The 25,288-nt window shown below is 41.4% G+C and overlaps 1 protein-coding gene across 2 annotated transcripts in view; it reads right to left on the bottom strand.

Annotated features, from left to right (window-relative positions):
- Positions 1-3,717: 3,717 nt before the first annotated feature.
- The window catches only part of topbp1 (DNA topoisomerase II binding protein 1), a 68,723-nt gene continuing 47,152 nt past the window's right edge, over positions 3,718-25,288 (bottom strand). For both annotated transcript variants that reach the window (XM_087978518.1, XM_087978519.1), the window contains 9 exons: positions 23,983-24,169; positions 22,357-22,586; positions 20,985-21,118; positions 19,501-19,612; positions 17,898-18,061; positions 15,133-15,273; positions 12,905-12,997; positions 7,307-7,468; positions 3,718-4,180 (listed from right to left, as the gene is read on the bottom strand). In XM_087978518.1, coding sequence (XP_087834644.1) covers positions 4,067-4,180; positions 7,307-7,468; positions 12,905-12,997; positions 15,133-15,273; positions 17,898-18,061; positions 19,501-19,612; positions 20,985-21,118; positions 22,357-22,586; positions 23,983-24,169 — 1,337 coding nt within the window. In that variant the 3' untranslated portion in view covers positions 3,718-4,066. The remainder of the gene's footprint in view (positions 4,181-7,306; positions 7,469-12,904; positions 12,998-15,132; positions 15,274-17,897; positions 18,062-19,500; positions 19,613-20,984; positions 21,119-22,356; positions 22,587-23,982; positions 24,170-25,288) is intronic.

Genomic DNA, 25,288 nt, shown 5'->3' with positions numbered 1-25,288 from the left:
ATTATCTTGTAAGTTTCTATTAGATCTCCCCTTAATCTTCTAAACTCCAATGAGTACAATCCCATGATTCTCAGCCGTTCCTCGTAAGTTAGACCTACCATTCCAGGGATCATCCGTGTGAATCTCTGCTGGACACGCTCCAGTGCCAGTATATCCCTCCTGAGGTGTGGGGCCCAAAACTAGACCAGTACTCCAAATGGGGCCTAACCAGAGCTTTATAAAATCTCAGTAGCACATCGCTGCTTTTATATTCCAACCCTCTTGAGATAAATGACAACATAGCATTCGCTTTCTTAATCACAGATTCAACCTGCATGTTTACCTTTAGAGAATCCTCGACTAGCACTCCCAGATCCCTTTGTACTTTGGCTTTATGAATTTTCTCACCGTTTCAAAAGTAGTCCATGCTTGTATTCTTTTTCCCAAAGTGCAAGACCTTGCATTTGCTCACATTGAACTTCATCAGCCATTTCCCGGACCACTCTCCCAAACTGTCTAGATCCTTCTGCAGCCTCCCCACTTCCTCAGTACTACCTGCCTGTCCACCTATCTTTGTATCATCGGCAAACTTCGCTAGAATGCCCCCAGTCCCTTCATCCAGATCATTAATATATAACGTGAACAGCTGCGGACCCAACACTGATCCCTGCGGGACATCGCTTGTCACCGGCTGCCATTCCGAAAAAGAACCAGAACCTCTTATCCCAAGTCTCTGCCTTCTGTCAGACAGCCAATCCTCAATCCATGCCAGTAGCTCACCTCTAACACCATGGGCCCTCACCTTACTCAACAGCCTCCCGTGTGGCACCTTATCAAAGACCTTTTGGAAGTCTCGATAGACCACATCCACTAGGTTTCCCTGGTCTAGCCTACTTGTCACCTCTTCAAAGAATTCTAACAGGTTTGTCAGGCACGACCTCCCCTTACTAAATCCATGTTGACTTGTTCTAATCCGACCCTGCTCTTCCAAGAATTTAGAAACCTCATCCTTAACGATGGATTCTAGAATTTTACCAACAACTGAGGTTGGGCTAATTGGCCTGTAATTTTCCATCTTTCGTCTTGATCCTTTCTTGAACTACGGGGTTACAACAGCGGTCTTCCAATCATCCGGGACTTTCCCTGACTCCAGTGACTTTTGAAAGATCTCAACCAACGCCTCCGCTATTTCCTCAGCCACCTCCCTCAGAACTCTAGGATGTAGCCTATCGGGGCCAGGAGATTTGTCAATTTTAAGACCTTTTAGCTTTTCTAGCACTATCTCTTTTGTAATGGCAACCATACTCAATTCAGCCCCCTGACTCCCTTTAATTGTTGGGATATTACTCATGTCTTCTACTGTGAAGACTGACACAAAGTACTTATTAAGTTCTCCAACCGTTTCCTTATCTCCCATCACTAGCCTTCCAGCATCAGTTTGAAGTGGCCCAATGTCTACTTTTGCCTGTATTGAAAGAAACTTTTACTATCATTTCTAATATTACTGGCTAGCCTACCTTCATATTTGATCCTCTCCTTCCTTATTTCTCTCTTTGTTATCCTCTGTTTGTTTTTGTAGCCTTCTCAATCTTCTGATTTCCCAGTGCTCTTGGCCACTTTATAGGATCTCTCTTTTTCTTACATACATTTCCTGACTTCCTTTGTCAGCCATGGCTGTCTAATCCCACCCCGGATAATCTTTTTCTTGGGGATGAACCTCTGTACTGCGTCCTCAATTATATCCACAAATTCCTGCCATTTTTGCTCTACTGTCTTCCCCGTTAGGCTCTACTTCCAGTCGATTTTCGTCAGTTCCTCTCATGCCCTCATAATTACCTTTAACTGTAACACCATTACATCCGATTTTGCCTTCTCTTTCAAACTGCAGACTGAACTCTACCATATTATGATCGTTGCTTCCTAAGTGTTCTCTTACTTTAAGATCTTTTATAAAGTCCGGTTCATTACATAGCACTAGGTCCAAAATAGTCTGCTCCCTTGTGGGCTCCATGACAAGCTGTTCCAAAAAGCCATCCTGTAAGCATTCCAAGAATTCCCTTTCTTTGGATCTACTGGCAACATTTACCCAGTCCATCTGCATATTGAAGTCTCCCATAATCACTGTGACCTTGCCTTTCCGACATGCCTTCTCTATTTCCCGGTACATGTTGCGCCCGTGGTCCTGACCACTGTTAGGAGGTCTGTACATTACTCCCATTATGGTTTTTTTGCCTTTGTGGTTCCTCAATTCCACCCACACAGACTCCACATCATCCGACCCTATGTCAGAAAGGAACAGGCATTAAAAAGTGATGGAAAAATTAAAATTACTTTATCCCAAATTAAATAGGAGGAAGGCTGAAGATTGTAACGTTGAAGAAGAAAATATGGGTTAAATATTCAGTGGTGGTGGGAGAAAAGATGAAATTGGAACATTTCATTGGAATGTGAAGTGGAAGAAATGTGTGACAAGAGACATCCAGCAGAAGTGATGCAGAAACAGGCTGGGGCCAGGAACCAAGTGTCCAGTGGAAGGAGTGTTGCTGGATGTTAAGAGTATGGCCACTAAGAAGTGTGTTCTTTGACATAATTGGCCCAAGTTTAATAGTGTGAAACAGAACACAGTAAGATGCTGACTGTCACATTGCAAAAATTTGAACAAAACTGCCACTGCCTTGAAGTTTGTCCATCAATCAGAAAACTTTGGGCTGTGGTCCCAAATTTAGCCTGGCTCACAAGGTAAGTCTAGCTCTTCAAATCTCCTGCAGTCTCCTCTCTGAAGTTCAGCAACCTTCCATTTTCAAACATTCAGGCACTTTGGAAGGAACATAAAAAGCAGACACTAAGGAAATACAAGTGATTAATTCAGTGACCTTGCCAGGTTTCCTGGATTGCTGCGTATCTTCAATTCACATTTATAATAGTGCCTTTAACAGAGTCATTATTTTTTCCACTTCTTGTTAAATTACCTGCAGTAAAGGCTTGTCCTAACAAGGTTGTGAAATATGCACGATAACTAACCTATACACAAGCAAAATACTGCAGCAGCTGTGAAAAGAGAAGCAGTTAACATCAAGGCAATCGTGACTCTGCTGAGTGAGTGTACAGATTCTGACGAAGAGTCGTGTAGAACTTCGTCTGAATAGTCCAGGTTGTGGATGCTTGTCGGTTCAGTAATTTTTTTTTTAGCTCACTGGATTCTGGAGTCAAGAGACAATGGGCCTTGGAGACTCAATAGCTTGGCATTGCTGAATCATAGAGGAGCTATGAATGATGTTTGGATAGTTAGCACAACACACTACCTGTAGTCGCATGTTGAGAACTCCTTTCTACTGATAAAGATTAAATTTCTCATGAGTTCATGAAGAAGCTTCAAAAATCTACTTTTCAGTAACCAAGGAGTCATGTTAGGTTCCAGTGATCCCAAAACTTAAAAATTCTGGAATCCAATATGTCCAAGGAATTTAACTTAAAACTGATTGAAGTAGTCATGTGAGATGAACATTCAAGGCTGATTTTCAGTCACAGAGTAGCTGACACATCAAAAGAATTGAGTGTTGCAATTCCTATATATCTCAACATCCAAGAGGGAATGCTCACATCAGAAGAAAAATCGTTCTTGATGATGAGATCATATTTTAGGTTGTACAAGCCACCATCTTGAGCAGAGGCAGAGACTTAAAATACAGTGTAAAAGGGAGAGATACTGTAATACCAGTTCAGACCAACAACAAAAAGTTTTCTAGGCAAATATATTTATTTAAAATACTATCAAAAAAGGTAGTCAAATATTTATCTTCTGCTTTAATAACAAACCGAAGAGGAGATTGAACAAATAATTAAATGAAGGAGCTTGGTGTTTTAATTGGTTGACATGGACCTTACAGAGCCAAAAATAAGGTGCCGAATTTTATAAATCAGTTCAATGTTCTTGAGCTTCCAAATACCCCACTGAAAAACGTACTGAATTTATCATTGCAGGTGAATGTAGTGGCATGAAAATCTGTCCTTTCTTAAACAATCATTTCTTGAATGAGCAATATTAATGGCATTTACCATAAAACTAAATCACAGACTTGAAGGAACCTCAATTTTTTCTACACTTTCTTGGATCAGAATCATCTCCAGATGATTTCCGTTTACGAGTTCCCATCCCAGACTCAGCAGTTAGGTAGTAATTCTCAGCTGGAGGAGGATGCTCCTGGAAATGTAAAGAAAATTTGTTCAATGTCCCAACATCCAAATTCAAGGTCAGATATCAATAAAAATGAAAGCACCAATAAAATGAAAATACACTTTAGACAAATGCTCCTTTACCGAGACCTTCAGATAGACAACAGTTTCTGTGAATAATCTAAACAGATACCAGTTGCAATTATCTCCAATACTATTGCCATCTTATGCTAAAACTTAGAGCTGAATTTTTGTTAGAGAGGAAATTCAAGAGAAATTAGGAGTGTTTTTTTAAAATTCAGCTAATTGTTAGGATCTGAAATATATACCCAAAAAAGGATGGTGGAAGCTGATCCAACAGACATTTCTCTTTTGAAAGTCGCTAAGCACTTCAAATAGGTCAATGGGAAAGATAAATGAACCCAATTGCACAGCGCTTTTACAAAGTGAACCTGATAATGATGGGCTGAATGGTGTGCTTCCGTGGTGTACCATTTTATCAAGTGCATGGCACTGTACATGTCCAGTGTGCTACAACACCTGTATTCATTCGATATTTAAACTCAGGCAGATGCAATGTGAATCTCAGAAATTTCCCACAGGTGGTACAATAAGGAAACCATGGTGACAACACATTGGTCACTGATTCAAAATGAGGTTCTGCTCAGATTTTGGTACAAAATCTCTGGTAAAAGCTTGAACATAAGCTCTCCAAGGTATCAACGTAATCCACTTGTGACTGGAACAATACCTGAGGTTCTGTAATAAGCACTGATCAAGGCTATTCTTCATAAGTAAATCTTTTTTGAAGCAATGTTGCCCTACACTTATCATTTTAAAAGCAGTGCAAAATCTAAATCTGAGCAGTACAGATATTGGTGTGCCACGAGTAACCCAAGCAATGCACAAATGGATTTAAATGAATTTTCCAATGCAATTATTGCAGCAAGTAATCCAAGCAACAGGCGCAAATTGATTTAGCATTCAGCATTGATCAGTGAGAAAGTTTAATTCGCCCAAGCAGAATGCAGTCTGAAAGTATTAGTATCTTTTTCATTGCTACTGATGACTGAGAATGTAAGATAAAAAGGATGCAAACAAGAGAATTCTAACTTGCTGCAGGAGGGTCATAGGCCCTTCTCAATGAGATGGAAGCCTGGTGATGGAGACTGGTTGCCTCATCAAAGGATCAGTCTTTCTGTGCAGTGAGCAGATGTACATGGACAGAGCTGGTGGAAGCTCAGTGTGTTGACGACAGCAAGGCTTTGGCTGTTAGACATTCAGGGGAGGTGAAAACTTTATTTCCATTATTTTCTTCCATGTCCTATCTGAAAGACTCAGACAAAGCAACTGTATTAATCTCAAAGAAACCCAACAGGTATGACATGGAGGTGCCTGTGTTGGACTAGGTGGACAAAATCAGAAGACATATGACACCAGTTTACGTTCAACAGGTTTAAATCACAAGCTTTGGGAGCACTGCTCCTTTGTCAGCTGACAATGAAGATGCACTCAAAGCTTGTGATTGCAAATAAACCTGTTGAACTATAACCTGGGTGTCATGTTACTTCTGACTTTGAAACAGACAGATGGACAGCAACAAGATGTTGTATTAGCTTGTAATATTTTAGATTGTTATTCTTTGCATGCCGATAGAGTACAAGGTAGAGGGTGAAGAACAGTGGGAGCATACTGAACCCCAGGGCAAGCAGATAGCAGGCAAAACCTTGCCATTGTGGGACTGACAGGGACCAAGGTGGATTGGGGACAGCTCTTCTAGATATTCAATGCTTCCACAGTGGACAATGCCAAAGGATCAGCCTTCCACTTGCTCCCACCAACCACATACAATAAACATTCCTGTTGCACAGTTTAGGTCCTGTGGCCAAGAGGAGAGGCTCAACAGCAATTGTTCTGGTGCAGTCAGAATGATGCAACTGGGGGCAGCAGGAAGACAAGTGGTGGGAAAGTGAGGCAGAACAACCTCAACAGGGACCGAGAGGACTGGCCTTATTTCTGACGGCACCTTGTGCCCTTCGATGAGGAATGAACTGAAAATTCAGAGCTCCTCACCATTAGTTAATTCAGTTCACAATGAAGCAAGTGTTGAGGAAGATTCAAAGCCAGATCTTCAATAGCAAAGAATTTGAATCTCTTCGGAGGTTTTAAGGAGGTTTGATGACCTGTAGTGTCACTAATGGCTAGGATTTGCTGAAAAATCCAAGTGATATTTTTTGACTCCAAGTGCTATTTAATAAGCTCTGTGGGGTGTTTGACTACAATTTGTAATAAGACTTAAATTTACCTCGTTAATTCTGGTTAGACTTCAAATTCGATACATTTGGACATTTAAAACTTCTTTTGTTAATAATACTGCATTGTTGCTCAAGTAAGTTATTTTTCCATAATAAAGTAGATTTTTATTTATTAATTTAAGAAACCTGACTGACTTGTTTCTGATGTGGAGCCATAGACTGTATATAATATGTACAACCAGCACTATCACAAACACTTTAAATTCAGAGCTGGGCATGTCAGTGGAATAATGAGATAGGAAAAGACATCAATCCAGTTCTCCTAACTGTGTTGTAAAAAAAGGCTGCTCCTATATGACCCACCTCCGAGATACAACTGAGTTACTGTATTCCTGAATGAATCATCTGTGGGTTTAAAATTTGAAAACTTTAACATCAAAAGTCATAAAATAGTACCTTCAATATCAAATTAAGTGATTGGAAAAAAAAAGCAACTGAAACCTTTCTCTTATAGTAGAAAACAACAAAAGGAACAAAGTATTTTTAAAAAATGCAGTGCTGCAAGTTGTATGTTAAAAATCTTAGAATTTGTAAAGAGCAAAATTAGATTCAAGTTTTGGGAGTCAGATGAAGTTTTAACAAAGGGTCTATCTGCCCAAATCATTAGGCACCCTTGGATCCCAAAGTTGTCCTAATTGTTTTATGCATTGATTTTACATGAAAATATATGCAAGATCTGATTTTTCACTACAGCAGGTTAATAATGCAAAAGGCCACGAGGCATAGAACCCCTTTCAGCAAGTCACGCATAGAGAGCGCACACTTAATGGCTTCAAAGTAATAACCTAAGTGTGACACCTCCACAGAATATTTAAGACGATTTAAAACGGAGGACAAACCTGTATGAGGTAGTCTGCAATGTATTCTGGTTTGAGGCACATCACATTATGTTCAATAGCCTCAGCCAAATTCACTTTTGGATCCTCTGGTTTTAGTTTGCTGAAGTCAGCGAAAAGATGAGTGGCATCTTTGTATTCATGTAACAAATGATTAGGAAGTACCTGAAGTTTGAGAAGGATTTGAATACCAGTCATTAACACAAGATTGTATAGAATAATTGAGTTTAATACAAAGTTTAAAGTACTTGATGTATTCTTTAAATGAAACTTATGCTCAATGATTCATTCCATTATAGGGCAATTAGACATGTCACTCAATCATAGGTCAGGGGATGTAGAGAGACAACTGGCTTTGCTGGTGTAAGGAGCCATAGGTAACAGCCTCCGAAAACCTCCTCAGATCATCCTGGTTCCACAACAGTACCATCAGTTACCACTGACCAGAAATTTAACGGGGCGAGCCATCTAAATACTATAGCTAGGAGAGTAGCTCAGAGGCTGGCAGCCTGTGGTGTTTAACTCACCTCCCGACTACACAAAACCTGTCCACCATCCATAAGGCACAAGTCAGGAGTATGATGAAAACCTCCCCACTTGCTTGAACAGGTGCAACTTCAACAACATAAGTAGCTTGACACAATCAATCCAAACAGCCTGCTGGACTGGCAGCACGTCCACAAACACACACTCCCTCCACCATCAAATCACAGCAGCAGTGAGTAACAGAAAACACAACGCATTGTAGAAAATCACCAAGACTCCTTCAACAGGATCTTTCGAACCCATGACCTCTAATATATAGAAGATAAGGGTAGCAAACACATGGGAACACCGTCATAGAGATGTACAGCACCAGTAACAGACACTTCGGTCCAATTTGTCCATGCCGACCAGATATCCCAACCCAATCTAGTCCCACCTGCCAGCACCTGACCCATATCCCTCCAAACCCTTCCTATTCCTGTACCCATCCAAATGCCTTTTAAATGTTGCATTGTACCAGCCTTTACCACTTCCTCTGGCAGCTCATTCCATACACGCACCACCCTCCACGTAAAAAAGTTGCCCCTGAGGTCTCTGTTATATCTTTCCCCTGTTGTTGTGGTTCTGTTCACCAAGCTGGGAATTTGTGTTGCAGACGTTTCGTCCCCTGTCTAGGTGACATTCTCAGTACTTGGGAGCCTCCTGTGAAGCGCTTCTGTGATCTTTCCTCCAGCATTTGTAGTGGTTTGAATCTGCCGCTTCTGGTTGTCAGTTCCGGTATATTGGATCTAGGTCGATGTGCTTATTGATTGAATCTGTGGATGAGTGCCATGCCTCTAGGAATTCCCTGGCTGTTCTCAGTTTGGCTTGTCCTATAATAGTAGTGTTGTCCCAGTCGAATTCATGTTGCTTGTCATCTGCGTGTGGCTACTAAGGATAGCTGGTGGTGTCGTTTCGTGGCTAGTTGGTGTTCATTGGTGCGGATCGTTAGTGTCTTCCTGTTTGTCCTATGTAGTGTTTTGTACAGTCCTTGCATGGGATTTTGTACACTACATTGGTTTTGCTCATGCTGGGTATCGGGTCCTTCGTTCTGGTGAGTTGTTGTCTGGGAGTGGCTGTTGGTTTGTGTGCTGTTATGAGTCCTAGTGGTCGCAGTAGTCTGGCTGTCAGTTCGGAAATTCTCAATGTATGGTAGTGTGGCTAGTCCTTTGGGTTGCAACATGTCCTCATTCCGTTGTCTTTCCCTTAGGCATCTGTTGATGAAATTGCGGGGGTATCCGTTTTTGGTAAATACCTTGTATAGGTGTTCTTCTTCCTCTTTTTGCAGTTCTGGTGTACTGCAGTGTGTTGTGGCCCTTTTGAATAGTGTCTTGATGCAACTTCTTTTGTGTGTGTTGGGGTGGTTGCTTTCGTAGTTCAGGACTTGGTTTGTGTGTGTGGCTTTCCTGTGTACCTTTGTGGTGAATTCTCCATTCGGTGTTCTCTGTACCATCACGTCTAGGAATGGGAATTGGTTGTCCTTTTCTTCCTCTCTAGTGAATCGGATTCCTGTGAGTGCGGCATTGATGATCCGGTGTGTGTTCTCTATTTCTGTGTTTTTAATGATTACAAAGGTGTCATCCACATATCTGACCCAGAGTTTGGGTTGAATTTGCAGTAAGACTGTTTGTTCTAATCTTTGCATTACCGCTTCTGCTATGAGTCCAGAGATGGGTGAGCCCATGGGTGTGCCATTGATTTGTTCATATATTTGGTTGTTGAATGTGAAGTGTGTTGAGGCACAGGCCCAGTAGTTTGAGTATGCTGTCTTTGTTGATAGGTTCAACGTCCTGTTGTCTGTTCTGTATGTCCAGCAGGTTGGCTATTGTTTCTCTGGCTAGGGTTTTGTCGATAGAGGTGAACAGTGCCGTTACATCGAATGAGACCATGGTTTCTTCCTTGTCTATGTGTATATTTCTGATGATGTCCAAGAATTCCTGTGTTGACTTTATAGAGTGTCTGGATCCGCTGATCAGGTGTTTCAGTTTCTGCTGTAGTTCTTTAGCCAGTTTGTGTGATGGTGTCCTGGTAGTGATAAGATGGGTCTGAGTGGGATGTCTGGTTTGTGTACTTTAGGTAGTCCATAGAATCTGGGGGTGTTGTTGCTTTCAGGTTTCATTCTTTGTCGGTCAAACCTGGTTATCTATCAGTTTTTTTGTAGATTCCTCAGTGTGTTGTTTATCCTATTAGTGAGCTGTGGGATGGGGTCAAACTCCCTCTTTTTGTAGGTGTTGGTATTTGCAAGTAGTTGTTGTGTTTTTTGGATGTAGTCTGCTTTGTCCAGGATGACCGTCATTCTGCCTTTGTCTGCTGGTAGTATGATTATGTTCTTATCGTTCCTTAGTGATTTTAGTGCTTCCCTCTCCTTGGTGTTGAGGTTACGTGTTTGTCTTTTCCTTGTTATCAGAGGTACGATACTTTGTCTCACTGTTTGTTGTGTCTCTTCTGTCAGTCCATTGTTCCCAAGTGTGCATTCTAGTGCTGCTAGGAAGTCTGCTGTCTTGGCATCCCTGTGGTTGTTGTTGAGTCCCTTGGCCAGTATTGTTCTTTCCGTGTCTGACAACCGGAAGCGGCAGATTCAAACCACTACAAATGCCGGAGGAAAGATCACAGAAGTGCTTCACAGGAGGCTCTCAAGCACTGAGGATGTCACCTAGACAGGGGACAAAATGTCTGCAACACAAATTCCCAGCTCGGCGAACAGAACCACAACAACAAGCACCCGAGCTACAAATCTTCTCACAAACTTTGAATATCTTTCCCCTCTAAACCTATGCCCTCTAGTTCTGGACTCCCCCACGCCAGGGAAAAGACTTTGTCTACTTATTCTATCAATGCCCCTCATAATTTTGTAAACCTCTATAAGGTCACCCCTCAGCCTCTGGCGCTCCAGGGGAAACAGCCCCAGCCTGTTCAGCCTCTCCCTGTAGCTCAAATCCTCCAACCCTGGCAACATCCTTGTAAATCTTTTCTGAACCCTTTCAAGTTTCACAACATCTTTCCGATAGGAAGGAGACCAGAATTGCACGCAATATTCCAACAGTGGCTGAACCAATATCCTGTACAGCTGCAACATGACTTCCCAACTCCTGTATTCAATACTCTGACCAATAAAGGAAAGCATACCAAACACCTTCTTCACTATCCTGCAACTCCAAGGTCTCTTTGTTCAGCAACACTCTCTAGGACCTTACCATTAAGTATATAAGTCATGCTAAGATTTGCTTTCCCAAAATGCAGCACCTTGCGTTTATCTAAATTAAACTCCATTTGCCACTTCTCAGCTCATTGGCCCATCTGGTCCAGATCCTGTTGTAATCTGAGGTAACCATTTTCGCTGTCCACTACACCTCCAACTTTAGAGTCATCTGCAAACCTACTAACTATACCTCTTATGCTCACATCCAAATAATTTATATAAATGATGAAAAGTAACGGACCCAGCAACGATCCTTGTGGCACTCCACTGGTCACAGGCCTCCAGTCTGAAAAACAACCCTCCACCACCGCCCTCTATCTTCTAGCTTTGAGCCAGTTCTATATCCAAATGGCTAGTTCTCCCTGTATGCTATGCGATCTAATCTTGCTACCCAGTCTCCCATGGGGAACCTTGTTGAACGCCTTACTGAAGTACATATAGATCACATCTGCTGCTCTGCCCTCATCAGTCCTCTTTGTTACCACTTACAAATTGCCCTCCAAACCACACACCACCTTGACTTGGAAATATATCACTGTTCCTTCTGTGTGACTGGGTCAAAATGCTGGAATTCACAGCATTGAGAGTATATCTACTACATTTGGACATGAGCAGTTCAAGAAGGCAGCTCACCACCACCTTCTCAAAGGCAGAAAGGGATGGGAAATATGAACAAGAGTAGGTCTCTTGCCCTTTGAGCCTGCTCTGCCATTCAAAAAGATCATTGCTGATCTGATTTTAACATCAAATCTACATTCCTGTATATCTCTAATATTCTTTCATTCCTTGGTAAATGCTTCCCAGCCAGCGATGCCAACATACCATGAATGAATGAAAAATATCAGTCTTATGCTTAGCATATTAAGTATTTTAATTGCTAAGTAATATGAAGGATAAAGCCCAACTCATAAGGCATGAATTAGAAATAGCTGTAGGGTGAAAAATGGGCAGCAAAATGCTTCCCAGCCAGCGATGCCAACTTTGACTTTGTGTATCTTGGTTTAAGAGAAAATTGTAACTTCCTCTGCCTGGCAGAAACTGGATCCAACAGAAGTCAAAAAGCAAACAATGCTTCCCAGCCAGCGATGCCAACATACCATGAATGAATGAAAAATATCAGTCTTAGGAGATGCTAAGCATAAGACTGATATTTTTCATTCATTCATGGTATGTTGGCATCGCTGGCTGGGAAGCATTGTTTGCTTTTTGACTTCTGTTGGATCCAGTTTCTGCCAGGCAGAGGAAGTTACAATTTTCTCTTAAACCAAGATACACAAAGTCAAACTTGTTTATTTATTTTGAAAGTGGAGGATGAGATTTTGCTAGGAGTAAGATTTGACAGACATTACAATGGGAGGTGTGCAAAAGATGGAACTTATGCAGAACTCAGGAGATGTCAGCAGAATACCCTTGGTAGTCATGCTGCACAAAAAGCTCATGAAGCTAAAATATTTACGGTTAAGTTAAATAATTTCTTTGAGAATTATTTTGTTTTTTCAGACGTATTGTCATAAAATTTAATACTTAAAAGCTCAGTGGCTTGAAAAGCAACATATTTCAAGAACGTTAAAGTAAATGTCTTATGAGCATGTTTCTTCTCTTGAACCTGGTTATAAAGGATGGCCATTCTATTACTCAGTTTGGTGCTGGCTATTGATTCCACTACCTTGTACTACCTGAGTAAATAATATAATGTGTGTAACTAACTCATTATTTCACATAATCTAGAATACTGGTGTGATGTTTGGAATACAGCATTTACGAAACATTTAACAGTTCAGGTGCATGCCTTTTAAACATGTGGATGATTTATATGTACGAGCGGAAGACAATACGTGCAAGCTATCAGAAACATTATGTAACTGGCTAACACGAACCTTGGCTCCACCTGAAAGAAGAAGACGCCTGAAACCTGCCTCCTTGGCATGATCGAAGTTTAAAATAACTTTCCAACCAGTAAATGCGCCAATCTGCAGAAACAGGAGATGATAATTAAGCCAAACACCATGTACATTCTGAACTTCTTATCCTTAAATAGAAAAAGTTAGAGTAGTTCTTGTTATGAGAGTTTGCTGAAGTCATTGCTTCAAAAGGTTAACATGGATAGCTTGGAAGTACTTTGTAATAATAAATGCGATGACATGTGTTGTCATTCCTACACACTGCTTCATAGAGACAAAAACATATTGACTCTTTGGTTGACAGTATGTTGTGTATATATTTTTCACAGCGTTACCTGAACTCTCCTCCTTTAACTCTTCCAGCTGTAGGCAGTTTGTCACTTTAAACATTATGTGATATCACTAAGACCTAAAGTACAAGGTGTTTCTTTTCAGATTCCTCTTTTGGGAGGGCAGAATCTCCTCATATGCACTCTGTGAGGAGTTCTGTGCCTTCAGGCAAGAGCAGACATTTAAGAATCACTGTTTGAAACTTCATTAATGGAAACCTTAAAATAATTCCTTGTTACAATTAATAACTTTCCATCCAGAAAAGATACACTTTTCAAATACAGTCCTAATGGGTAGCTGCCAAGTATTATCAGAAGATGGAGAGGGACAGTAGGAGAATATTAGAATTCTAATTAACAACCACCATCAACTGTGATTGGCCCAGTTAGTATCACCCTTGCTCGGGTCAGAAACCCTAATATGCAATTTCAGCCATGTTCTGAATCAAGACCAACATTCTAGCGCTGTACTAAAAAGTTAATGCTGTCCTCCTGAAATGTTACACTGAAGCTCAATGCTGGTTCCAGCTGTTAGAGCAGACGGGAAATATCTCATGACACAATTCAAAAAGCACCAAAACCCACATTACAAATTCAGAGCTATGTGGCTTAATTTAAAAAGTCAAAGCAATAGCCTAATTTTCAAAATATTTCAGAAGAATTTATTTTTTATATAAATGCCCAAGCTTCACAGATCGGCAGGCATAGACTAATAGGATGTGAAAATCTTAGCCTCAAAACTGTTAAAACAGCATTTTCTAGTTGAGGTTTCTTTGTCTTGTACTTATCAGGACAATCTGCAAGGATACCATTTCAAGGGAAAAGCCAAAATTTATACTGTGCATGATACGAGCCCCACTTCATTTAAAATTTAAAGCCTGAGAGTTAACTGCTGATCAAGCATTAGCGGGTGCATTCTCCATGACAACACTTCTCCCAGTCACAATCCACATTTCACTGGCCATGCTAAACTGCCACAGTGTCCAGGAATGTATGGGCTAGGTGGATTAGTCACGAGAAAACAGGGTTACAGGGTTAGGGTAGGGCTGCTCTTCACAGGGACAGTGTGGACTTGAATGGCCTGTTTCCATACTGGATGGATTCTATAAATATTTCTCAACAACAGATTAAAACCACAAAATCAGATTAAATGATTATTGATCTGATTTGTTGTTTCTTGCTCATAGGTGCACACAAAACTCTTATCTTGTTTGCTTAGAAATTAAGATTACACTTCAAGAAGTGGCACATTTATTCTTCATCTTCTGAAGTTGTATACATGCAATTGTGCTCTCTTTCAAAAGACTATTTCTTGGATGTGATCTGTTGCTATACTTACACTCCTCCCAACATTGTTTACAACTTTGTTGGTACTTTTCATCTCTTCAGAGTTGTTTAGAATTGGTGCTAGTCAAAAAGGACAATTCAACAACTTCCTTGCCAACACATGAAGCAACACTAAAAATCCTAAACGCAGAGTGACACCATGTAGAACCGATATTGGTCTTTGCACCCGGAACACGTAATGCCAACTGTTGTAATTATCCACCTGACTACGTAATATCCAGTCTGGTCTCTTTCAAAGTAAATATCCTGGCATTCAGTGCACCGAAGTGTTCTAGTCAGTCTAAGCAAGGAACCACACAAATCTAAAAAAAAAGAACGAAAGAACTGCGGATGCTGAAAATCAGAAACAAAACCAGGAACTGCTGGAAAAACTGACCCAGTCTGACAGCATTTGTGGACAGAAAGCAGTTATCTTTTCGGGTTCAATGACCCTTTTCTCGAATGGAGATTTTCCAGCAATTTCTATTTTTGCACCACACAAATCTACCTGGCTTGTGCAATCTTGAGCATAGCTCACGATGTCAGTACCTCAGCAGTTGGATTCCTTTGTCTTAGCAACTCCAAGTTTTTCCTCCATCTCATGGCTGCCACTGCAAGCTTCTTCTGTTGGACACTAATTCCAGGCAACACATCCAGGATGGAACTGCTGCCCCATTCGTAATTTTCCTCCTGAAAATGAAAGGAATAATGAGTGTGCATACAAGTTCACACCATCATATGTACATTGTACTTATTGATCATGATAAGAAGCAAGGTTTTAAATAACAATAAAATCACAGTAGTGAGTCAGTTGGATGGCTGGTTTATGATGCAGAGTGAAGTCAATAACGTGGGTTCAAATCCTGCTGAGGTCACCACAAAGGATTCTCCTTCTCAACCTCACCCCTCACCCGAGGAATGGTGACCTTCAGGACAAACCACCACCAGCCGTCATCTCTCTAATGACAGAGCAGCCGGTAGGGCTACGGTGACTTTACCTTTATATCACAGTAGGAAACTGTTTTGACTCAAATGATAATGGACTCTTTACAAACTGTAAAGTTTATTGAATTGTTCATGCTCCAAACATTGCTACTCCAAACATTTTTTTTCTGGGATTAATGAAGAAGCTGGCACCTAAGTTATAAAAGCTGTAATCGTTGTTTTGTCATAAAATGGAATCTAATATCTTACACCAATATAAAACAAATAGTTCTGAACATTGCTTACACTGAAAGTTGTGTGTGCGCATGCATCACTGAAACATCAAGCTTAGGTATGACAGTATTATTATGTTAATATTAATATTACTTGGCCAAGATGGCAGTAGAATAACAAATCTGCATGTGCACTCCAGAGCCTGGGGCCCATCCACTCCCATTCTGCTTGCTTTCTTCCCTTTCCCTTTTATTTTTTGCTATTTTTCTTTTGCTTTGTTTTTAATTTCTTATTTTTCTTTAAAGAGTTTTGTGGCGGGTTAATTGAGGCCTATGGCACAGCAATGACAGCAGGCCACATGTGAAACGGTACCAGCCTCCCAGCAGTCTGAGGACGCGGCAGCGGACACGGTTCCACCCGACAGTCGGAGGCAGCGGACACGGTTCCACCCGACAGTCGGAGGCAGCGGACACGGTTCCACCCGACAGTCGGAGGCAGCGGACACGGTTCCACCCGACAGTCGGAGGCAGCGGACACGGTTCCACCCGACAGTCGGAGGCAGCGGACACGGTTCCACCCGACAGTCGGAGGCAGCGGACACGGTTCCACCCGACAGTCGGAGGCAGCGGACACGGTTCCACCCGACAGTCGGAGGCAGCGGACACGGTTCCACCCGACAGTCGGAGGCAGCGGACACGGTTCCACCCGACAGTCGGAGGCAGCGGACACGGTTCCACCCGACAGTCGGAGGCAGCGGACACGGTTCCACCCGACAGTCGGAGGCAGCGGACACGGTTCCACCCGACAGTCGGAGGCAGCGGACACGGTTCCACCCGACAGTCGGAGGCAGCGGACACGGTTCCACCCGACAGTCGGAGGCAGCGGACACGGTTCCACCTGACAGTCGGAGGCAGCGGACACGGAACAGGGGAACAGAGACTAAACATTTTTAATGCACTCGGGAGTAACGCAGTCTCCACTGCATGGAAGAGATACAGGGGAGCTCAGCCCAGCTGCCAGCAACCTGCAGTAGTGCGGTGGAGTTGGGATATACACTCCTGCTTCTCTATTCTTCACAGAAAAGGAAATAAAAAACAAAACTTCCCTCCTACTTCTGTATAGTCTTCTGTTGGGCCCTTTAGAAGAGCCGTTGTAGGACTGGAAAACAAAATGGAGCTTGAACAACATATGCTGGTAAAACAAAACCAGTGATGTACTTTGATAGAGATGATAAAGGTACCTCAGTGGAGCAAAGTAGTACGGGTGCGGGATAGGGGTGTCAACCTAGGAGGAAAAGGAGCGCTGGGGTTAGTCAGAGGAATTCTGAGATGGAAATACCAGGTAGGGCTATGGTGAAAACTCAGGGTGAGAGAAGTGGGCAAAGGGCAAGAAAGTAGCAGGAGAAGGTGGTTAGTAAAGCAGAGGAAGCCAGGATCCTGGATAACAGCCATCTCATACATATATAACTTATTAAGCGTGGAAATAAGCAAACTAGAAAATATTCAAAAGAATAAAACAAACCAAAATTCCTCTGTAAAAGTATGCTTTTTAGGTCCAAAGAGAGAATTCTGTATATACTATCTCAACAACAGGAACAGGCTCAGAAGCAGAATTTAAAGCTGTTGCTTTTTTGGTCTGACAGAATTTTCTCCTAAAGTAAATGACAAACATCATTTACATTTAACATGATCATTATACTTAAGGTGACAACAACAAAAGTGAAAGTTGCCATAGACCCAGAAGACCATACGCTGCTCTCTCATTAGAGACAATTTGACCTGAAGGTCAGCACATCTCAGGTGAGGAATCAGGTCGAGAAGATGGGGCCTTCACGATGACCTCAGCGAGTGTGGGAATTGAACTCACACTGCTGGTGTCACTCTGCATCACAAAACAGTTGTCCAGCCAACTGAACTCCAAAGCTGACAACTTAAGACAACTACAACTGACCATAAAGTCAAACACTGCACAGAAACAGAATGAACATGGAAAAGAAATTTTGACCTCTAATTTTAGAAACAAAATCATATATTATGGCAACATCACTTTCAAATACAGATTAGGCTAATTTTATGTATGTATTCATAAATGATGATTAATATTCAATTGGGAAAAAAGCATTTTTAGTGTACTATTTTTAGTTGAGACAACATAACCTGGACAAATTTGGCAGCAGCTCTGCATGCCTCGAGATACGATCGATGAAGAACCCATTTCCCAGCTGCCATAGAAGCCAAGTATTTTTCATTACGTAATGGTTGCCCAACAATGATGTGCGTGCAGGATGGGTCAAAGCATTGTCTATCTAATACTACTGCACCTAAAGAGAGCAACAAATTCCACATTTACTCAACAAATAGTAAAATCACTGGTTTTGAAGATATACTTATTACAAATTATTACTTATTACACGGTGGCACAGTGGTTAGCACTGCTGCCTCACAGCGCCAGAGACCCGGGTTCAATTCCCGACTCAGGCGACTGACTGTGTGGAGTTTGCACATTCTCCCCGTGTCTGCGTGGGTTTCCTCCGGGTGCTCCGGTTTCCTCCCACAGTCCAAAGATGTGCACGTCAGGTGAATTGGCCGTGCTAAATTGCCCGTAGTGTTAGGTAAAGGGGTAAATGTACGGGAATGGGTGGGTTACGCTTTGGCGGGTCGGTGTGGACTTGTTGGGCCGAAGGGCCTGTTTCCACACTGTAAGTAATCTAATCTAATCTAAAATGATGATACAATAAATACAAACCAAGATTCCAGTTACAGCACAAACATTTTGTCTGGATTGAGTTTCCTGTAACAAAGATTTACCAGTCTGATCTTTTATAAAGCTTGCTATAAAAAAATCCTTACCTTAACGTTTTGATGAAATACTCATTTGTTATACCTATACTCAATCCACGTTAATGCCAACAATTTGTATGGGCCTTCAAAGAGTAATGGGTGTTTGGAAGTGAGAAGATCTTATTGGGGTAAAAAGGACAAGTTTGAATCCTTTTCGGACATCTGATACGAAATCTTTCCATATTTCCTTTTATTTGATCTATTGTAGTTTATGTTTCTTTCTTTAATAAATGTTTTGTTCTGTGCTAAGAACACACTGACAGTCTATTGTAAATCTGTCCAGTAACTGACCTCCACAGTAAAGTTTACGTATTATCCTACAAGCCAGATTTGATTTTGGGATTTGACTTGTGCAGAATTAATATCAGCTGGGAGCGTAACAAAAGGACGATGGCTTAGTGATTAGCATTGCTGCCTCTCAGCACCAGGATCCCAGGTTCGATTCCAGCCTTGGGCGTCTGTGTGGAGTTTGCACATTCTCCCAGTGTCTGCGTGGGCTTCCTCCGGGTGCTCCAGTTTCCTCCCACAGTCCAAAGGTGTGCAGGTTAGGTGAATTAGCCATGCCAAATTGCCCATAGTGCTAGGTGCATGAGGGAGATGGGTCTGGGTGGGTTACTCTTCGGAGGGTCGGTGTGGACTGGTTGGGCTGAAGGGCCTGTTTCCACACTGTAGGGAATCTAATCTAATCTAATCAGGTAATCAGACATACATTTGAAACGGAAAACATTTCAAGGCTATAAGGTAAGAGTAGGGAACTGAATCTTACTGCAGCTGTCATGGGCACAACAAACTAAATGGTCTCCTTTTGTGATGTAAGAATCTATGATTCTAAGAATCAAACATAGTAAAGTAGCATTAAGCAAAACATAATCTTTTGAGAGTGGAAATAATAGCACGCGATACAAGGAAAACACCACACCTAACTCCTCAATAAGATGGCAGTAGTCAATCCGCTCCTGAGGGTTCAATGAGGATAACTGGAACCTGCGCTGAGCGTGTGTTTCTTTAGTATTACTGTCAACAGCAGCAACCTGGAATTATAAGAAAACATCACAAGATTTATTTACTATCAATAACCAAAACAAATATTCAGTAAGATGAACTTTATTTCTCATTGCTCATGGGACTTTAAAATCTTTGAGCCAAGCTGTCAGAACTTTCATGGCTTAGGGCTGACTAAGGTTACACTTGTACTTTTAAGCTCTGGTGACCCTACAGTTGTTCAGATTTTCAGAAGATACAAACATGAGCATCTGCAAATATGGTTCAAAGGACAGGCTGTTCAACTTCAGTTATTCTCACAGATATTCTGAAACAGATTAGCTGTCACAGAGTGTTAAAAGGCACAGGAACTGCGTGGGAAGACAATGAGAAATACCATGCTAAACACTTGGCCTAATGTTTTATCGCTCACCTATTAATGCAGAGACCCAGGTAATGTTCTGGGTACCCAGGTTCTAATCCTGCCATGACAGATGATGGGGTCTGAGTCAAATGATAAATCTGAAATTAAGAGCCTAATGATGACCATGAAACCATTGCTGATTGTCGTAAAAAAACCATGAAACCATTGCTGATTGTTGTAAAAAAACCATGAAACCATTGCTGATTGTTGTAAAAAAACCATGAAACCATTGCTGATTGTTGTAAAAAAACCATGAAACCATTGCTGATTGTTGTAAAAAAACCATGAAACCATTGCTGATTGTTGTAGAGAAGGAAACTGCCAACATTACCTGGATTGATCTACGTGTGACTTCAGACCCCCAAAGTTTAGTTGATTCTTAACTGCCCTCTGGGAAATTAGGGATGGGCAATAAAATGTTGGCCTAGCCAGCAATGGCCATATCCCAAGAATGATTTTTTAAGAGCTTTAGACATGGTAGACAGTTGTGTTTGAATAAAAGATAGGTATCAATCGATTTAACAGAACTGAAATTAAATTTCAATGGTCTTGGAGTGCTTTTATACTTGACGAGCTTCAAGTCATTTCGTTATCACTTTATATTGACACAAGTTAAAATGTCAGTCTCAATACAATGTTAAAAAGCATGAACAAATATACAAAACGTAAACAAGCAAAATAAACAAAAATAAAAATCAATGAGTACTGCCTGGGAAACAAGGCAAATCCTGCAAAATAATACAAGAAAGGGCTTGTAACAACGCCATTAAACAATTGCAATGTTAAGGACAGATGAAAAAACATTTGGGCTTAGAATCAAAAGCATTGGGATGCAGTAACAACTTTGCTGTCAGAGGAGTTAAATGAACTTTAGCCCAGTTCTCCTGGGTCCTTCCTCTACTCATTTAAATTCTGCTGCAACATTCTCTCTCATCTAAACATAACACACATATACATTTTACTAGACCATTACAATAAATAAAATAGTGTTTGCCAACCTGTTCTTTAGGCTGTGGTGCCACAGGTGGTTTTGTCAGTGGAAATGCTATACTAGGAGCCTGAGGTGTAGGGGTGAGACGATCATCCTTCATCAGAATGTCACCATTTGTTACAGGAAGACACTGAGGAATTTCTGTTATAGAAGAAGAATTAATATCAATTTTTTGCATGTAAATATTGCTAATGCACATGTTGCACTCAATGAATCTCTGAAGGATTAGTTTAATAATATTAGTAATATTAAAACAAAGCACACATTCTGAACACATTGCTTACCTTTCCTCGAAGGCCTTATTCTGAAACAGCGTTTTATTTATTTTTTAAAAGAAATAGAATCAAAATAGTATGGAGACAGATGCATAGAAACATTGAAAATAGGACAAGTTGGCCATTCACCCCTTCCAACTTGCTCTGCCATATAATATATTCATGGTTAATCACCTGACTCAGTACCCCTTTTCCACTTTCTCCCTGTACGCTTTGTATCTTTCACCCTAAGCACGATATCTAACTACTCCCAAAAAAGATTCAATATATTGGCGACGATTGCTTCCTGTAGCAGACAGTTCCACAGGCTCACCACTCTCTGGTCCTTAAACTGTCTTCCCTAGTCCAGGAAGTCCTGGTCATAGTAACATCCTTCCTGCATTTACTCTGTCTAGCCCCTTTAGAATTTTAGAGGTTTCTGAGAGATGCCCATCATTCTTCTGAACTCCAGTGAACAATGTCATAATCAATCCAGTTTCTCTTCATATATCAGTCCTGTCATTCCAGGAATCAAACTGGTAAACCTTCATTGTACATCTTTCATAGCCAGAACATCCTTCCTCAAATAAGGAGAGCAAAACTGCACAATATGCCATGTATGGTCTCACAATGGTCCTGTACAATTATAGCAAGACATCTTTGGTCCTATATACGAATCCTCTTACTACCAAGGTCAATATATCATTTGCCTTCTTCACCACCTGCTGCACCTCCATGCTTACTCTCAGCGACTAGTGTACAAGAATACCCTGGTCTTGCTGCACCTCCCCTTTCTCAATCTAAGATAATTTCTTTCTCTACAGATGCTACCCAACCTGACAGCTAATTTCAGCATTTTCTATACAAATGCCAGATTTCCAGCAACTGCAATGTTTTGCATTTGCCCACTTAAAATAAAAACTGGTTTTTAAAGTCGGCAGCTACAAAGCTTTTCTATTCACTGTTAACCAGTAGGAAAATAACAGTTACTGGCCACCATCAGCATAGCTCAAATTAATTTTAAAAAGCATTAAACTTCACAGTATATCAGATATCGCTCGAAAAAGGTGTTAAATGATTCAGCATAAAAACGAATAAAGTACACATGGAATTAGTTTAACATACCTATTGCAGCAATTTCTGAATCAGTTAAAGAGTCTTTGTGTTTTGCATTTCTTTCCTCTACTTGCTCTGTATTTTTCTGAAATTGCTCAGAGCACTGAGAGGGGCTGCCTGGCCACTGCATGTTATTGGCTAGTTTGGCTCTCTCTTCTCTGGCTGTTGGATCATCCCAGATAATCTGCTCATTCTGTGATGGCTCTGTATTGATTTCTGCAACTGCTGAATGTGAGCGCCTAAAGACAGAATCTCCAGTAAACTAACTTGGAAGTACAAATGTGAGGTAGAATATTTATGCTTTCATAACGACTTATTTTTGGCTCTAATTAAATGAGTTACTGATGCTCAAAATGACCTGTGGATTTCACTTTCAAAACTATTAAGAATACTTTTAATTTAATTATTATCATTTTTAAAACATTACTACATTTCTGAAATTTATTTTTCAGAAATCCATAGAAGAATTTTACACATTTCTGTCCTATTAATATTTTGTAAAAGGCTCTCATTTTTAAAAAAATGCAAATACTGAATTTTCAGTTTGAATAATGCACCACGTACAGACACATAGCCGTAAAACTGAAGACGACACTTCAACAATTCAGCTGAGTTGCAAACATAAGGAAACAAACTGACTAAACAAAATCACTTTAAAAAACATTTCAATCATACTTATAAATGTATATAATAAAGAAGATAAGAGTCACAGAGATATACAGCACTGAAATGGACCCTTCGGTCCAACTCGTCCATGCCGACCAGATATCTGAAATTAATCTCGGCCATTAGTCAACATTGGCTCATATCCCTATAAACCCTTCCTATTCTTATATCCAACCGAATGACTTTTAAATGTTGCAATTGTACCAGCCTCACCAATTCCTCTGGCAGCTCATTCCATACACCCACCACCCTCTGCATGAAAAGTTGCCCCATAGGTCCCTGTTAAATGTTTCACCTCACCTCAAATCTACGCCCTTTAGTTTTGGACTCTCCCACCCCAGGGAAAAGACCTTGTCTATTTACCCGATCCAAGTCTCTCATGATTTTATGAATCTCTTTAAGGTCACCCCTCAGCCTCTGACACTCCAGGGAAAATAACCCTAACATATTCAGCCTCTCCCTTTAGCTCAAACCCTCCAACCCTGGTGACATACTTGTAAATCTTTTCTGAACCTTTTCAAGTTTCACACCACCCTTCCAATAGGAGGGAGACTGGAAATGCAGTACTTGTGGAGACGGTACTCCAAAAGTTGCCGAATCAATGTCCTGTATAGCCGCAACATGACCTCCCACGTCCTATACTCAATGCACTGACCAAGAAAGGAAAGAATATCAAATGCGTTCTTCACTATCCTATCTATTACAACTTCACTTTTAAGGAACTATGAACCTGCAATTCAAGGTCTCTTTGTTCAGCAACACCCGCCAGGACCTTACCAAACAATGAAAATTCATTTGCAGAAGCTAGACAAAACGTACCACCGGAATAAGGTGCAACAAGATCCCACTTCACAATACAGTTTGCAAAAGGACACAAAATATTTCACATTTGTAAAAAAGTAAAGTAATTAAATAGGCTAATTCATATAGCTCAAATGATGGCCCTAAAGTCAAATACCCATCAGGCACCTGAGGGATTCCAGCGCTCTGCTCCGTCCAGAACGAACTGCGCTATCAGCTGATGTGGGAGAGTACTCCAGTGCTCCTCTTGACATGGCTCCACGGTGCCCTACTGACCTCTCCACTCTTGTAGCAGACATTATTTCTTGTAACTGACGTTGGAAATTCTCTCTCATTTCTGAAGTTTCAGTCAAATCTGCAACAAAGATTGACTATGTATGACAAATTTGAAGAACTCCAGACTTTTATCTTTCAAAAACATATCAGAATATGAGGATCTAAATCCAGAATAACAACAGAGATGTGTTACAGTTAATCCCATTTCCCCACTTAGATATTTTGCACCTGTCCTTAGCTGTACCCTTTCTAAAGGTCCAAAGTCATATGTTTATGATATTTATTTGCTCTGCATGCTGTCAGAAATGGGTAAAAACAATGACTGCAGATGCTGGAAACCAGATTCTGGATTAGTGGTGCTGGAAGAGCACAGCAGTTCAGGCAGCATCCGAGGAGCAGTAAAATCGACGTTTCGGGCAAAAGCCCTTCATCAGGAATACAGGCAGAGAGCCTGAAGGGTGGAGAGATAAGAGAGAGGGGGGGGGGGGGGGGGGGGGGGGGGGCGTGGGGAGAAAGTAGCATAGAGTACAATAGGTGAGTGGGGGAGGGGATGAAGGAGATAGGTTGGGTGGGGGGGGGGGGGGAAGAGGGGGAAGGGTGGAGTGGATAGGTGGAAAATAAGATAGGCAGGTAGGACAAGTCATGGGGACAGTGCTGAGCTGGAAGTTTGGAACTGGGGTGAGGTGGGGGAAGGAGAAATGAGGAAACTGTTGAAGTCCACATTGATGAAGCAAATGTGGCTGTGGTAGCGAGTTTGTTTCAGGACCTGGTTGAAAAGCTTTAGGGCAGAGGAAATGACCTGGGAATTGCAGTGGGAGAGGGACTCCCTGAGATTCTTGTAGAGAGAGGAGGAAAACTTCAAGGCAGGCATCCTTGCAAGAGCATTCATAGTAGGGTTAAAATCAATGAGGTAAAAACAATGCAGATGCTGGAAACCAGATTCTGGATCAGTGGTGCTGGAAGAGCACAGCAGTTCAGGCAGCATCCGAGGAGCAGTAAAATCGACGTTTCGGGCAAAAGCCTTCATCAGGAATACAGGCAGAGAGTCTGAAGGGTGGAGAGATAAGTGAGAGGAGGGGGATGGGGGTGGGGAGAAAGTAGCATAGAGTACAATAGGTGAGTGGGGGAGGGATTTTAACCCTACTGCGAATCCTCTTGCAAGGATGCCTGCCTTGAAGAAGTTTTCCTCCTCTCTACA

Source organism: Chiloscyllium plagiosum, unplaced genomic scaffold, assembly GCF_037043375.1.
Source record: "Chiloscyllium plagiosum isolate Xiang-an unplaced genomic scaffold, Cpla_swu_hap1 HiC_scaffold_34, whole genome shotgun sequence".
NCBI lineage: Eukaryota > Metazoa > Chordata > Chondrichthyes > Orectolobiformes > Hemiscylliidae > Chiloscyllium > Chiloscyllium plagiosum.
The sequence above is the reverse complement of the archived record's forward strand: the minus strand, read 5'-3'. Positions and strand labels throughout refer to the sequence as shown.